This window comes from Micropterus salmoides, unplaced genomic scaffold (genome assembly GCF_014851395.1).
Source record: "Micropterus salmoides isolate LMB-PRFRI ecotype aquatic unplaced genomic scaffold, ASM1485139v1 Ms_hic_scaffold_4, whole genome shotgun sequence".
Lineage (NCBI taxonomy): Eukaryota > Metazoa > Chordata > Actinopteri > Centrarchiformes > Centrarchidae > Micropterus > Micropterus salmoides.
This window is the reverse complement of record NW_024043372.1, coordinates 35,355,654-35,372,047: the sequence shown is the minus strand read 5'-3', so window position 1 is coordinate 35,372,047 and position 16,394 is coordinate 35,355,654. Positions and strand designations below refer to the sequence as shown.

The following is a 16,394-nucleotide window of genomic DNA, read 5'->3' as shown; positions in this document are numbered from 1 at the left end:
TGGTCAAGAGCCATCGGTGTCAATTTGTAACGCACTGGGGATCCCTATAGTGTCATAGTTTAACACAGAGGGGGAAGACCTGTAGTGTCGGTTTTTGACGGTAAAGGTAGTTATATGATATCTAACAGAAAATACTGAGTAAGCATTTGGTTGGCGTGGATGGAGGCCCACAACCCTGATTTTGAAGCAGGAGACCAGGGTTTGTGTCCTGTGTGAAACAAAAAGTCAACATATTTTTATTTAAGTTAGGCAAGTTACATAAATTGACGTAAGTGACGTTAGTTAACTTACGTGTTAACTGACATACATAGTTATTTTAACCCAAACCCTTTTCCTAACCTTAACCATGTAGTTTTGTTGCCTAAACCCAACCAAGTAATTTTTGTGCCTAAACCTAACCAGACTGCAACGTTTCACAACGTTTAATGATGTGCCATTTCAAAATGGCGAGATTTTGAAATGCTTGTGTTTCATTTTGAAAGTCTAACTGGACGTTGCATATTTATTGTTGGTAACTTTACCAGAAGTTGTGTATTTGTTGTTGCTATGTGTTGCTAACTTGACCATGGATACCTTAAACGTTAAAAGCAAAACACCTTAAAAGGCGACGCCAAAGGGCCTTGACCAAGCGTCAATATGTGACAAGTCGGGAGGGAGAATGTGTTGGCCTTGCGTCACTGTAGGCTAATATATATATATATAAATATATAGATATAGTAATGTTAGTTACTACATATAACATTATATATATAACATTACTATATATAGTAATGTTAGTAGTTTACTTGTGCCATAGCATGAAAGCCAACTCTGTGTTTGTCGCTTCTAAAACAAAGGGGAGTTCTACTTTGTCTCTAAAGCTATCGCTATTGGGTTTACCCCTAGCACGCATGCACGGCAGTGAGAAAAGCTTGTATACGCCCACCCACGGTGTGGAACTCTCTTACGTCCTTGCCTTGTGTATACACAATGGTGAGACCTGGCCATTGGCTCCCATTTTTCTTCAGCACTGAGCTGTCTAAAGAGCAGAAGATCATACAGCAACAATGTCTTCCAGCAAGTCGGCCAGAGCGGGGCAAAGCCTATACGAAGTAGAATGATAGTTACGTACTGTAACTCCAGATTCTATGAGTACAGGCGCAGCCCTCTAAGTTGTGGTCCTCACTGGACCTGCAGTTAGTGCTGAAGAAAAGGCATTATGGGAGCCTATGGCCAGATCTCACTGCTGTATTTACAGTACACAAGGTGATGACACTTTTTTAATTGGGCCAATAGCATCTTGAACTTTATTGCCGGTGCACCAATGCAAATCATTCCATCCCTACTACACACACAATTCTATTATATCACAGTATATTAGTTAGACATCCCAAGAGGCTCTGTGTTTCTGTTTCTGTGCATCATCTATTCATTCAGTGATCTGGTTTGAGGTCACTTTGGCCATTTGGCCTAGTAAATCTGGTCTTACTTTTTTCCCCCTAAGGGCTGAGTCAAAACAGCCTTGGAATAGTGAATTTTTTAACCATAAAATGTCATATTGTTGCAATCAGTTGATTCACTTGTTGAGCTAATTAAATTTGTGTAGTGCATTCATGTGAAGTTCAACTTTGGTGAACTTGATACAAATAGCAGTCAGTTGGTCAGCAGCTGTTTTCACAGCACTGAAATGGAGGAAACCATTTATATTGGGTGCTTCCCATCACCCCATTAAATATAATCCCACAAATGAGATTTCCTCCTCACATCCATTTCACTACAGAACATAAAAAGCTACAACCAAAGGTAGCCACTGCATAAACCAAAAGTAGTCAGTACTTCACTAACCTTATGTATTGGTTTTTCCACTCATGGTCAAATTAAATCCAGGTTTTTCTTTTTTGGGTAAGGTTTTTTTCTGCATTACACATTACAAAATAATTAGAAAATATCATAGTACTGTCAGAACAGTACGCCTGCTGCTGACTCTCTGAACAGAACTAATTACTTTGCACAAACTTAATGGATGGTGAGGTGCAGTGATGGACAGCACTGTCAACAGTAATTTAAACATGGGAAAGAAAACAGCCTGAAGTCAGCATTCAGTATGTGCATACAAGCCTGTCATCCTGCCACTGAAGCTGGGTCATCACATGAAAAACAAACTGTTAAGACTTTCAATAAACTGAAAGATTGAATCAAATTGACAGGAACAAACTAAATAGATGCAAATGAGTGTACACTTCCAATATTTATATTATTTTATGCATTATTTTCTTACATGTTTGTGTGTTAATGTTTTATTTATGTATTCAGGTATAATATGATGAGAAAGTATCAAAACCACTAATGTCAAAGGCCCAGAACTTTCAGATATATCAGGACAAACCCCTTGAGGTATATTATCTTGTGTTGAAAGGTGTCCCAAAACAAACATTCACAAAAACAAAACAATACAGAACACAAGGAACAACACAACAACATGCAAAAGAAATACTCAATAACAAAAACAGAAAAGAGTTACAACCTTAAGAGAGACACTATCATAACAAAATGATCTATATTAACTAGTACTAAATAATCGTAGAGCAGCAGTAGTGATAGAATTACTGAAAACACATGCAATTTATTTTAAGAAAAGGGACAAAAACATATTTAAGGAAGCCAAATGTAGACAGAGAATGAATATGTATAGGAACATTATTCCAGTCTGAGGGTACCCTAAACAGAAAAGCTTTGTTTAACCAATTTACTTAGAGACAGGGGGACATAAAGGAGGAGCTGACCACATCATCTTAGCCAGTAATTTGAAGCATAAAAGACAAAGAATTGTTTAGGGCAACAAGGATACTTTTTGTATCAAGTGTGAGCAATCTGCTTCATAATTTCACTGCATCTTCACTGTATTACTCACTACGCTGAATCAATCTTCCTTCACCATGTCTGTGTGTTGCTGTGTGTGTGTGTAACGTTGCTCTGCAGCTCTGGATTGAACCAATCCACAGTGCAGTAACAGTAATTAATGTAATTGCATAGCATTCTTTGGACTTGCAACTTATCTAATAGAGAGAGGTATTACTCTAGTACACATTTACATCAGCAGCTGGGTAGCATTTACGTCACAGCCTACAGAAGAACTCAGTCTGGCCTAAGTGAATTCCCCCCATGCAGCGTTGATGCGTCTAAAAGCAAAAGCTCTTGCCTGCTGCACTGCCGCGACAAAGCGAGGTAAACAAAGCACTTTAAGATACCTGCTGCTCCGGCGTGTCTTTGTGCTCACATACTGTCTCTAAAAAAAGGGTCACTTTTTAATTAATTCTCCTGATGCTTTTAAAGACATCATGTAGTCTTTGTTGCAGCATTGACTTACCGTTATACTTACGCTATGTTGTTGACATTGTTGCTAGGCTACAGTAATGTTAACATTAATCAATGAGTCAGCAGCTCTGTTCAATCAGGGAAGCTAGCTGTGGTACCAGTGCCAAATCTGATTCAAAAATGGACTGGACAAAATTATTGTTTTTTCATCTGCATGTGTGTTGACTCAGCAGGGATGATGAACATTTCCACGAAAAATTGATGCAGGAAAGACTGAAATTGGTGCTGAAAAATTCACCAGAATGCAGGGGGGGGGGGCTCCCCCCGAATATTTTGAGCATTAAACTTAATATCTTTCAACTAACAGATTTCAGGATTCATGATACAGACTCTATTGTCACTGTATCCAAAAAACAACAAAAAGCAGTTTAGAGAAAACATTGAACTTAGCTTGATATATATATAGGTTATATATATAAAAACAATCCTGTAGGAGGACCCACCCACATATTTTTTGCTTCTGACGCCCATGTTAAGAACAGAGTATGTCTGTTGCTTTGTATCTGTTAACATCTAGGCTTCTTCACTGGTTGTTGACATAAGTTTTGTTCTAACACAGTAACAAAAGAAGCGAGTGCAAAGATTTTGCAACTGTAAGTTACGCATACCCTGGGGGCTAAGCCCCCTCTATTTTTCAGTCCTAATGATGTCCCTGCTCAGTGCACTTTGCTGCCCAGAGAAAGCTTCCTAATCCTGGAGAGCAGCAACAAGCACTGGTGACTGGAGTCCCGCTGCAGCTTGGGAGAAACTGGCTACATCCTAGCCTCATGCATAAAAAAAAATACAGCCAATGTCAATCCGTCTGAGCCCCTAAAGGTGATATTTTTATCTTGTATCTTGTGCAAGTTAATTATCTTTCAGGTAGTTTGTACTGTCTCTGAATGTCATAGTCCATAGCATCAAATTGCGTTCCGTGTAATACCAACCCTTTCATGCCATTTCAGTGTAGTTGAAAGTCGCCTGATAACTCTGATTGCAATCTCTGGGTTCTGGTGCTCTAACATGTTTTTGTAATACATAACCTGGTGCATTCACATGCTCCTTGGATGGTCCAATTTCTCAACTTGGGAAGTCGTTCTTCGGACTTTGGTTCAGCTATAACATCAGCAAGGATCTGCCGTTGTTTGCTTTTTAACGCTCAATTTAGATTTGTTGTTGTTTTACTGATACTCAGGTACACAGCTTCTCCACTGTCTCAGTTGCTGTAACTAACTTGACCCACATAATACACAAAAACAGACACGTGCAGAGGGGGGTGCAATGGGTGCTTGAGCAGCTGCCCTTTTGCCCTTTGCTGCCCAAAGTGCCCTTTTTTCAAACGCAAAATTTCCTTCATTTTATTTATTTTAAAAGTTGTAAAGGCCCTTTTGTGAAGGCCTGTCCGATCAAACTATCAGTAAAATGAATTAATAATAATTTCGCAGTAAATAAAATGACCCAATTGATGACCTTTCATCTGATGACCTCATCCGTGACGAGCCCTCCCGTTCAGGCACCGTTAGTGATTCAGCACCACTGCCTACAGGGCACCTGTGATTTCGCCAGTAATCCTGGGTACACACCAAAACATAATCTGGCCGACAATCCTAGCTATGTCCCGTTTATCTCGATGGTTCTACAGATTATCTTATCAGATTCTCCCTTGGTGTGAGGTGTGTTAAGAGTGTCCGAACCTGATCGGAAGAACGTCGGAGGCGCCCCGCCGACAGCTAACGTTACTTCTACACTATTAACAAAGGAGAAAAGCTTCACGGGCGTTGAGAGGTCTGATCTGTTCTACGTAATTTGACTAAAATCTTTGCACTTGAACTAGGATTATTAAAAAGTAACTTAATAAAAGCCTTGTGCTACAACAACATTGGAAAAATTCTAAGCCTATTCCTCCGACTTATAGCCTACTTCAAAAAAAATCATTTAATTCAGAACAGTATTAAATATATTTACATTTTGACAGCAACAGTAGTGTTTACAACAGCTCACCTACAATAAAAACTCAATAACTGGAAATACATTTAAAAATGTCAGTGCCAATGTAAAATAAATAATATTCCTGACATCAAAGTAAGAGTGCAGAAGAAATGTATGAATTGTTATATACATAATATATGATATATATTAGCTGATTTAACAAAAGATGTAGAGATTGTTGAGTGTTTGGGACTGGCTCACAGTGACTGACCTGCTGTAATACTGCAGCTACTACCAAGACTGACTGCTAGGGAGACGCTCACAGAGCTGCAGGTAGTATATATCCTATAGTTGTTTTAATATCTGTAGTCACAGATCACCTCCAGTAGTATCAGCAACAACACAACAGCAGCAGCAGCCGCATCCGTAGCAACCCCTCAACAGCAACTGTTCCCTGTAAGTTATGTCATCCCACAGTGTTTAAAAGCTAGAGTTGGGTATTCCCTGTTTCTTTTTGCGTCACCGCATTTGCTGATGTATCGATACAGAAGCATCTGTATATGTGTGTCAACAAGGAATACATAACGATATCTTTCTATGTCAATAGTATGAGAAGAGTCCTATTTAAATCCTTGTTCCATGTGCCCTTTTTATACTTTGAGCACGGCCCTGCACAAAAATGCAACATAAAGTGTCGGACAACACCACAGTACAAGACCCATGCACTAGAGTAAAGTTACTTAGTGCGGTCTAACTGTTATAAAGTGTAACAACAATCTCATTTATAATATTCAGTCTAGCTTACTAACCATTTTTGTTATCATCCAATACATTTAGCTATGCTGACATTGCTGAGCCTCCGGTGAAAGATACACAAATAGTTATCGAAAAGCAGGCAGGCGAGCTAACGCCGGCTAAATGCAGTCACTGCAATGATATTATGTAACCAGCATGAATTAGTTCAACCTCAGTCTGATAAAAATATTAATGTAACATTGCCGTGGGAGCTGAAATGAGTTTCCAGCATGTTGTGTGAAGCTGTCTCCCGATGTGTCATATTATTCTCGCTCATGTGTTCAAGCACGCATACAAGCACACACCAGGTTGCAATCTAAAACCACACGACTAGTGGCCGCTGGAAACTACATATGGCCGCTTTAAGATATTAAAACAAAAACACAGTTTAATTATCTAATCTAAATGATATTTCTGGGATACAGAGGAATATTTTGCACTGGCAAAAATGACTTCTAGGCAATCAGTATTTCAGGATGGACTTAATCTCAAGGTAATGACGTTTTTTCAGGTTCATGTAACAAGATGTTTCAGTTTTGTTCTTTAGATAACAGGCATAAATTGAGGTTCCATACTTGTCTACCAGAACAACCTTTTCTCACCTGTCTGTAGGACACATAGATAGGTCTGCTGAAGATGATCCACTCCACCACCTTACTGCAGGGCGGAGTGGTGAGAGAGCCCGTGTAGCGATAGTAACTTCCCAGCGAGGACGGCAGCATGTCCTTCAGAACAAATGGCTCCAGGACAGTCTCTTTTTCTATATGAGAGAGGACAGGACAAAGTGTTGAGATCAATACAACATGATCTACACAACAATCCTCATTTTACTGCAAACTACGGCGACCAGGCTTTCTGGAGCAGATCCAAGTGCTACTGTTTCCCAGTCTTTAAGTTTACCCCATTGATTTCATTTGCATTTTGCCTGCCTCGTTCAATGCCCCATTATTGACAGACATAATTGCACGGAACACCTATAATTATACCTCTCTAGGTGTTGGAAGGCATACACAATACAATCTATTATCTTTACAAACTTTACAACATCACATCCCCAAGCCCAAATGTTGACACAGTGGAATTATTCACTAACAATGTGTGCTCCAAACTTAAATATGACCTAACACACAATAAGGAGGAACAAAATAAGGCTGTTAATGAAATCATAAAGGATGCTTTAAGGAAGAAGTATTACTTTTCAAATCCAGTCCTGACCCCTCAGAATTTGGCATTTCAAACAAAACAATTAAGGTAATCTAACAAACACATTTACAGTGTAACTGTTTTAAATTTTTTTCTCTGAATGGTTGCCTGAAGAAGCTTTTGAAAACTCATCTCTTCCGAGAACACTTTCTCTTATAACACCTCTAACTCCTAACCTTCAACATGCACTTCCTGTGCTCTTCTTCTATTCCCTTACAATTTTCTTGTATTGATATGACTATTCGTTAACTGTTTCCTTTAGCCCATTGATGCCACACGTGCTAACAGCTGTTATTAGTATTTATTGCTGCTCTTACAAGGATCTATTGTCACTCGTAGATCTCTTACCATGTATTGATGCTTTATTGATACTTGTATGTTGTTCCTCAAAGTTGCTTTGAATAAAAGCATCTGACAAATGAGTAAATGTAAATGTAATCTGTGGGTGTGCGGAAATAGGGAAAGAGTGTAGACAATTAGTTGCATTAGCCTGGTCAGTAGTGAATGAAAATATATATTTAGCCCAACATCAACAGTTTATCTCAAAAAGTCTTGAGTCGAGTTCAGGTCTCAAATTTTGCTTTGGCAGTTGGTTTTCAGTTGGAATAGGTTTTAACTATGTGGATACAGACCCAGTCTGGGTCTCACTTTTAGGCCCATGTAGAACCCTAACAAGTGGAAATCATTGTTGTTGCTAAGCTATGCTAAAGTGGACAGTAACCTGCAAGCTATGTCTTTATTTAGCTTGCTAACAAAACAAGAAAAGATAAAATTGTCTCATACGCAACATCTAGAGCAGGGGTTGGCAAATAAGTCTGGCATCGGGCCAAAAATTTTTCAAGCCGTTACATGGCGGGCCAGAACAAAGTCAAATTATTTCAAATCCTTGTATACTCGTGTTCACACTTAGCTCAGTCGGTACTGGGTGGGTTTTCTCCCTTGTTAAAAAAAATGATTATAAGGACACTTTTGCACATGCTCACCATAAAGCATGTGCTGCAGTGTGTGTGCACATCTGACGGCTTTGTCAGAGGTGTGTCAAGCAAGCTAGAGTCTCTTGTGAATGCCCTTCAGAACTCTTCAAAGTAAAAGCTCTCAATAAACTCAGTATAAGTAGTGCGGTAATTCTTCAAGTTTCTGTAATGATAGAAAATGCCTTTCGTTATTTCCGTCATCACCATATCACTTATCTGCTTGAGACAAACACTTGAGGAAGGACAGAGCGTGACAGGAGCAGGGAGGAGTTGTCAACAGAGGAGAGAAGAAGAAGGAGGAGGAAGTGAATTGTGAGACAAAGGGAAAGGTAGGGAAGGGGGGGTTGAAGAATAAAAGTAAGAAGCCGGCAACAAAAGAGAGAGAAGAATTGTGATGAGAGGGAGGGGAGGAGGAGAAGGCATTCAATCTGCTGTTCCAAATAAAACATGTGAGGAAAGAGAATGACAGGAACAGAAAGAAAGGGTGAGGACATGTGTACAAGTGGCACCCTCTCGTCTTCCTCCCCCTTCCTCTTCTTCCTCTTCACCCGCTGACAACGCTTGTCTCCTACTGCCTCCCCAATGCCAAATTCAGAGATGTATTTTCAGCTCCATTGAATCCGCGCGACAGAGTGAGCCAGGGAAGGAGAATAGTCGGAGACAGGGTGGGGTAATAGCAATGGGGTGAGGGTTGGTGGGGTACACTTGGGGAATAGAGAATGACGAGACAGGCCTTCTCAAAGATTAATGCATCTAAATTAGTACTCTCAAGAACCGAACGCACACGGCATGTCTCGCTTTAAACACAAAGCTCAGGAAACATATAAAAACGCAAGAGACAAAATTTCTTGCTCTTGTATACATTCTACACCGCATGCAAGCAGCGCGTGGAAGAGGAAAAGGATGAAGATTTAGCATGGCAAAGCAGCTTGTGCAGTGACAGTCTTTGGATCCCACCCAGTGCTTGAAGTGGAAAAAAATGGTGTATAAAAGTATAATGTTAGTATCATATTAATAGATTTACACTTTATTTGGATAGTCTGCCTACAGATGGAGAATTTGTAATATTTAAACAGCCTTGTAGTTGAGATTCAACTGTTTCACAAACAAAACCATTTTCTGATATCTCACCCCTGTGGTTAAGGTTTGATTAGGGCTGATGTTAGTGTATTCATTATAATTTCAGATAACGCACCACTAGTAGGCTACAATTCCAGTGGAACAAAACAGTCGTTTCATATTTGTGTGTTGTTTTCATTCATTAAATTATCGTACAAGAAAAATGCTCCACATGGTAGTAAGTCTCTAGTCAAACGCAGATATTACGGATTTCAACACCTTGATTTCAATCTCCAATACCTTTATCTGCCTAATTAAATTAGTTTAAAGAGAGACAACATTTTGTTGTCGACTAAAACTAGACTAAAAGTATGAGGGGTAAAAATCACACTAAATGTGAAATAAAAAAAAGCAATTTTGTCTAAAGTCAAAGACTAAATCTAAAATAGATGCCAAAATAAAAGCATGTAGTCAAAAACAAGTTGATGCTGTGTCACACCTATGAGAGCTGGCATACAGGCCAGGGTGGAGATTGGTCTTTGTAGTACTTATACATCTGTGTATTTAGTGTATCTGAGTAGCCAGAATGGGAAATAACAGTGCATATGTTGTTGATAACATTGTATTCTTCCTTAAGAAGCTTAAACACATGGCAGTTTAAAGATTTCATGGGTTTCCAAAGCCCCTGCAACACAGGGGAAGGAAATTGAATTGGCAGACAGCTGAAGAAGATTGTTTTTTGAAGACAAATACAGATACAGCCAGTAAGCAGCCAACCTGAGGGCTTGCTTTTCTTGCAGAAAATGAATGTCATTTAGCATGTGTGGTAACATGATGACTTTTTTTGTCACAGTTTTATTGAATCTGTCTTATCTTGTGCCACACCTGGTTTGACAGCTTGAGATGGAGCAAAATAAGCACTGAGGTTACCAACACGGCTGGAGACTTACCCTGAAAGACAGATAAACTCTGACCAGCCATCAATTTCTGAATGTTGTTGTTTTAAAATGTTTAATAAGACCAAACTATTCTTCTTCTGAAAACCATTTCAAAGACCAAGATCAAGATTTGACGTGAGTGTTAGAAGCAACTGTACAGCTCAGTATCCTTGGATTATGTTCATATTGGGCGGTTCTGGAGGTCACTAAGACTAAGATGGTAAAACATGGTAAACCTAGTACTACATAGCATGTTAGCATTTGGCTGGTTTCCATCCAAAATTAGAAAAACGTTTTTTACCCTTGGCTGAGGTGGAAAAGTTGGTTAATTGATAAAAGCAAAATGTGGGAAAGTGCAATAGAAACAGACATAAAGCGTGTGACTTTAATGAATTGAAGCTGATGAGATGAAAGAGAAGAAAAATGAAAAAATTGAATGAGGAGACAGTAAGGTTCCTCAAATTAATACAGGAAACAAACATAAAGAGCATTATAGTTTTTCTATTTTACCTTTTTGTAAGGCATGACATTTTCATGTATGGCTGAAAATGAACAATATTCCATTTCTAACTGTATCTTTTAGCAGCCTAAAATAAGCGCCGGTGTCAGAATGAATTTGGTGGGGGGGGTTTTGCCTCTGGGTTACCATGAGCACACAATCATTAAGCCTCTATGATGAAAGAATGTAAATACAGTAGTGTCATAACTTCTTTTCTTTGAGTTCTGAATTTCTGTGGAGAAAATGGGTCTCGGAAAAGTCATGTAGGGACAGTGACGAGTGTTCTTTTAAAAAGCTGAGAGATTTCCGTTCTAAATCCCGGAGTGTTTGAGGGTAGTTTAAAGAATAAAAGAACCAGAGACTCATTAATCTGCACTGCAGTTAGATTGCTTCATTTGCACATTAAATTAGGTGGCATTTTATGCCTGGATGAGAACTTTGTATTTTGCCGTGATAAGTGGATTTTTACTGCAAAACACTAAGCTAGTGACTTCCTATCCAGTCTTCTAAACAGATGGTGTATGTTGGGAATTATTGTGTGGGTTTATTAGGATTTTACGTTGTGTTTTTATTGTTATTTTATTGCGTGTTCCTATTGTAAAGCCTCAGAAAATTCATTTGAGTGCTTTATGGTCATGAACGATTCCCAGCGTTTAGCCATGGCATTAGTTTTGCAGAAGGAGTTGTCTTTTTTCGTGTGAATTTCCTTTTTGACACTACACAGTAAGTACATCAGAACATTGTGTTGTACAAAATTGTTGTTGTGTGCAAAGATAGTCGAGATATTGAGGCATTTGAAATGTCTTTTCTTGTGTATGTGCATGTCTGAAATGTTAAAAAAAAAAAATATATATATATATATATATAAGGCATTCTATTCTGAGAGAGTGTAGGGACTGTAGAGCTGCTAACCCGGGGGCTCATATCTTGCTGGTAACGGGTGCCACGTAAATACTGAGTAGCGGGGACATTTAGATCGCCAGCCAAACAATTTAATCACTGCATCCATTGCTACACACTGTTTGGTGCATTTATTTTATTTAGTAGTGGTTTTAGTAACTTAAAGGACTAGTTTGACATTGGGGAATATGCTTATTTACTTCTTTGGTGAGAGTTAGATGATACATCACAATCTCCGGTTTTTGTTACATACAGAGCTGGAGCTGGGAGGCAATTAGCTTAGCTGTTCTGTCCAAGGAAAAAAAGGCACCTTTATTAAGTTTATCCATATTTTTGGGTTGTGTGTTTACATTAAGCGCTGCTGTACTATGATTGGCTGACAGCAATGTTAGAACGGGTGATATCCACCCAATACTTACTGTGCTCTCCTTCCTAAAGACCAAATCACGATTCTTTGCTGCTGCTCATTCAATCTTTGACCTGAGACAGGTCGCACCACAGGACTGTCTTAGTACGAAACTCCTTGTCTGTGAAAGTGTCTGACATCCAGTCTAGTGAACGAGAGAAGAGAAACACGAGCATGCGAAGTACAACACTGCATGTCGACAGCTTTTAGAGGATTATGGCCTAAGAAGTCTGTGTTTGGAGTATGTCCAGTACACAACAGTGCATGGAAGGACAGAGAGTGAAGCTTTTGGTGTGTTGTCATTGTTTGGGTGCTGTATATTTACACATCCCACTGTGTCAGCACCGTGTCATTTCCTCTGTTTATCTACTCAAGCGTCTGTGTTCCCGCTGATCTACTGTCACAGCGCTGAAACGAAGCCATTCCTCCTCGCCCGCAGAAATTACAAGTATATTAATTCACCATCTCACTCAGTGACTCAACACTCTGCGACCCTGATAGGCAATTAATTTTTTAAAGGGTGTACATGGCTTACGGTGGTTTCCCCTGATTTGAGGTACCGTGTCGACCCCGGGGCACTTACAAAGGAATTGGAAGAAGGGAAATGATGTGTTCATTTCCCTCTTTCTCTCTCTGCCTGTACTGTTGTACCAGTGTGTCTACCATTACTTTACTGATGGGGTTTTAATCCCAAAGCGCTCTCTTTCACATCAGATCTGATGTGGCTCCACTGCACAGTGCTTGCGTGTTAAGCTTCTTTTTCATCCTCTCCTCAATAGGATTTCCAGAAATTTGGGGCAGACACATCTTATTATCTGTCCTCCTTCTTTTATTGTGGAGTATTTTTGAGGATATTATTCACAGCCTCTATCTTGATTTCCGTGGATCCTCAAGGAGTTTTGGCATGCTGGTATTTAGTTATGCCAAGATTTCTTTTAAAGCCAATATTTTGCACTGGCTAGGCTTTTAAAGACAGCATTTATTTACACTTTTTGGTTTGGTCAGCACACCTTTCCTTCAGACGGGCACTGCACTGCATGTTAAAAATGCCTCTCCCTCCAGCTGTCATTATGTCAATGTCAGGATAACTCTTGATAGGCCTGCTGTTTAGGAAGGGCTTACATAAGATGAGAAAACTTTCTCTGCTCCAAAGAATGAATCTCATGTGCCTTCACTCTGAACACACTCCTCCTTTATTTCCCTTGTGTGTTTACTTTCTATATCTCAACAACTACTGAAATTTGGTATTGAAGTTATTGTTCATCAGAGGATGGCTGTCATGATTTTACATTCCTTACCACAGAGGAAGGGGAAGATGTGAAAGTACAAGGAAAAGGAAGATTTGTCAGTCAAATGTATACATCAGGCCTCAAAATGACTGCTTATTCAACAGTGATGGCTCAAGTTTTGCTATGAAGCACTTTGCATTTTGGAAACTGCCCTCATCAGAAAAAAGTTTTCCTAAAGGCATAATTCGAGCGTCTCCAAACATCCCCTTCCAGTTGAGTAATAAACCTTCACAGCAGTATACAATGTGAGGATTTTTATCTACTCTTTCTGAGAGTATTCCAAATGTTTGTTTGAACTTTTTCACTGTGATCGTGATGATCTTTGCAATAGTGATGAAGACATCACTAGATAATTTACAGAATTCACTATAAACAACATTAAAGTGGAAAGCATGAATGCACGAGGGAGCTTTCACCCTGCTCCTCCTACTCCTCGTCCCCACTTCTCATCTTTCCACCATTGCATCTGCCTCCAAAGCCCCTGCAAGGTGTAGACAGCGGGCTCCCCTCTTCTTCACCGAAGCCTTTCATGAGTCCGCTGTGCACGGCCTTTTAAATCAGCCTTTTTACCAAGCTGATTTTACAAGGATGGTGCGGAGCCATTCGCTGGCTAGCTAGTCAGAGAGCATTTGTTCCAGTGAGCTTTCATGTAACATGCAACAAGGCATGAGGTGTAAAGACTGAGGAGGTAGACCTGTAGTGCGTGTCCGCCAGACAAGCCCGACAACAAGGCAAGAGAGCTGTGAAAAATTTAACCACCCGCTGTAGCACTGGTGGAGACAGAGAAAATTAGCCAACCACCAGTGGGAAAGATGGGAGCGAGACCTTGATTGAACTTGAGTGGTCTTTGTGTTAGATGAATTATGGAGACAGAGTAGTTTTTCCAAGACAACTGAGCAGGAGATAAAGGGCAAGTATCATGGGGTGAGGTTTTATCAAAGTTTTATTTGTGTATGCCGAAGCTCTCAAAATTCACTCTGAAACAGTTCTGCTGTTGCAAGCCGAGCGGGGCCCTTTGAGAGGGACAGACAGAACATTGCTTTAGGATAAATGTTTTGATCATGACTGGGATGCACATCAGGACTGCGTGCAGGAGACAGTTGTGTTTGACTGAGGGCATACAGTGCTAACAAAAAACAATGAAAAATCTTCTAATTTGCTATGTGAGGGGAAAAAACACTGAATCTCCCCAAAATCCTGATTACTTTTGTGAATATATGGCATGTGAAGCACTAAATGATGCAAAGGCTAAGACTTTTTGATCAGGAGTACAATCAAAGAGTACCCTGTAGTTAAAGTTTGATAGAGAGTACAACACTGGCCACTTCTCTCCAAATGCATTATATGCTGTGCAGATTTACTTCCTCCAAAGTCCTGCCCATGTTGTGGACCTGGGCCCTCACTTTGCCTCCTGCAAGTGATGGTCGCCAGTCCAGATTGTCATTCATGGCAGCAGATGATTAGCCTTTATTTATCTGTTTTACAACTTCGGTCTCATTTCTATAGTTTTGTCCACCATTTCTATGTCATGACAACACTGCACTGACTAACATCAACTGATAAATATATGAAGACCATAGGTGGAAATCATGGGGGGGACAGAGGTGACAGGGCGGTCATGTCCCCCCCACTAGTAGAGGGGTATCCCCTTAAAAACCATTAAATAATATCATGATATATAGTTACAACAATTGTGTAAATAGTAAAACAATACAAACGCAAAGAGGGCAATTAAAGTGCTTTTTAAGTTTAGCAACATTTTGAGTCCCCCCTCCCTTTCCTCACAGTGGTTTGGTCCATTGCCTGCTTTCCCCCTCACAGCAGTCCGGTGGCAGAAAACCAGTTCAAATCTGTTAGTAGTTGAGGAGCTCCAGTAATGTTAAGTAGGTTGGCAGGGCTGTTTTATGCACTTTAAACATTGGATGAACTGATTCTTGTCTTTAATACAGATGATGCTGAGTCCTTAATAAATTAAACATGAAAAAAAGTTATGATAACCGATTATTTTTCCATGAGCCCACTCTGTTATTAAAACATTACCTAGCTTATTTGGTAGCTTGTTTAACAGCTTATTGGACTGGAACTCTTCTTCTACAGCTAGAGATGCACAGATTGATCAGCTGGGGCCTGAAATAGGCCGTTTAATTTCGCATACTTGGCTCTGACTGGTGACCGGGGCCGAGCAGTGTCAAATATTCAATATGCGCCATGTTTCGTGTGTGCGCAGACAGTAACCTCATGTCATAGTCACACACACACACAGGTTAAAACATGTCTTAGGTGTGTGGAAGTTATTCACAAGAGTGAATGAATGAATGAATGACAATTATCAACAAGCCTCCTCCACACACAAAAATGTTTGTGTATGCTGTCAGTTATAGATCTCAGAAAGAAATAAAATCGGAATCGGCCAAAATTAGAATCAGTAGATCAGACCTTTTAAAAAATCAGTAAGTGGAATCAGCCAGGAAAAATGTGATCTGTGCATCTCTTACTACAGCGATAATCCTGTGTGTGAACTGATATTAAGCTGATAACGTAGATCTACCGTTGTGTTGGGTTTTGAGCATTATGATGTTAAGTGGCAGAGCAGTTGGCCTGCTGCCGTTGAGATTGTCCATACTTCACCGAGGCTTCAGAGCGTTGTGTGGTGAGGGCCAGGCAGAGCGGGGGATTGAAAATCTGCTGGCCGGCTGAGAGCTGCTAAACTTGGGAGAGAGGAGCAGGGAGCAGCGCTGCAACCATTGGACAAATAAACAACCATATTCAGTCGGATTCTGCTCTGACAACTACGCCATTTACTTGCGGGAGGAGCTCGGAGTTAACGGCTTTTATTAAATTAGTTTTTTACTTTAGTTTTTGGGATTTCAACGTTGATTTACCTTCACTGGAGCTTCTCAGCAGCTAGGTTCCATGCACATCCGGTTCCAGTGGCGTTAGCGTCGTTAGCTCTGTCGGACTACGACTTGATATTTATATAAAAACCGGACAAAACTTGACATTACTTGTAGAAAACAAAGCGAGGAGCTTGAACTACCTGGTGAGTTCAGAAAACATGTGTCTGTAACT

General features: G+C 40.0%; 1 protein-coding gene across 2 annotated transcripts in view; it reads right to left on the bottom strand.

Annotated features, from left to right (window-relative positions):
• The window catches only part of ptprga (protein tyrosine phosphatase receptor type Ga), a 466,997-nt gene that overhangs the window by 92,369 nt on the left and 358,234 nt on the right, over positions 1–16,394 (bottom strand). For both annotated transcript variants that reach the window (XM_038695933.1, XM_038695935.1), the window contains exon 8: positions 6,660–6,817. In XM_038695933.1, coding sequence (XP_038551861.1) covers positions 6,660–6,817 — 158 coding nt within the window. The remainder of the gene's footprint in view (positions 1–6,659; positions 6,818–16,394) is intronic.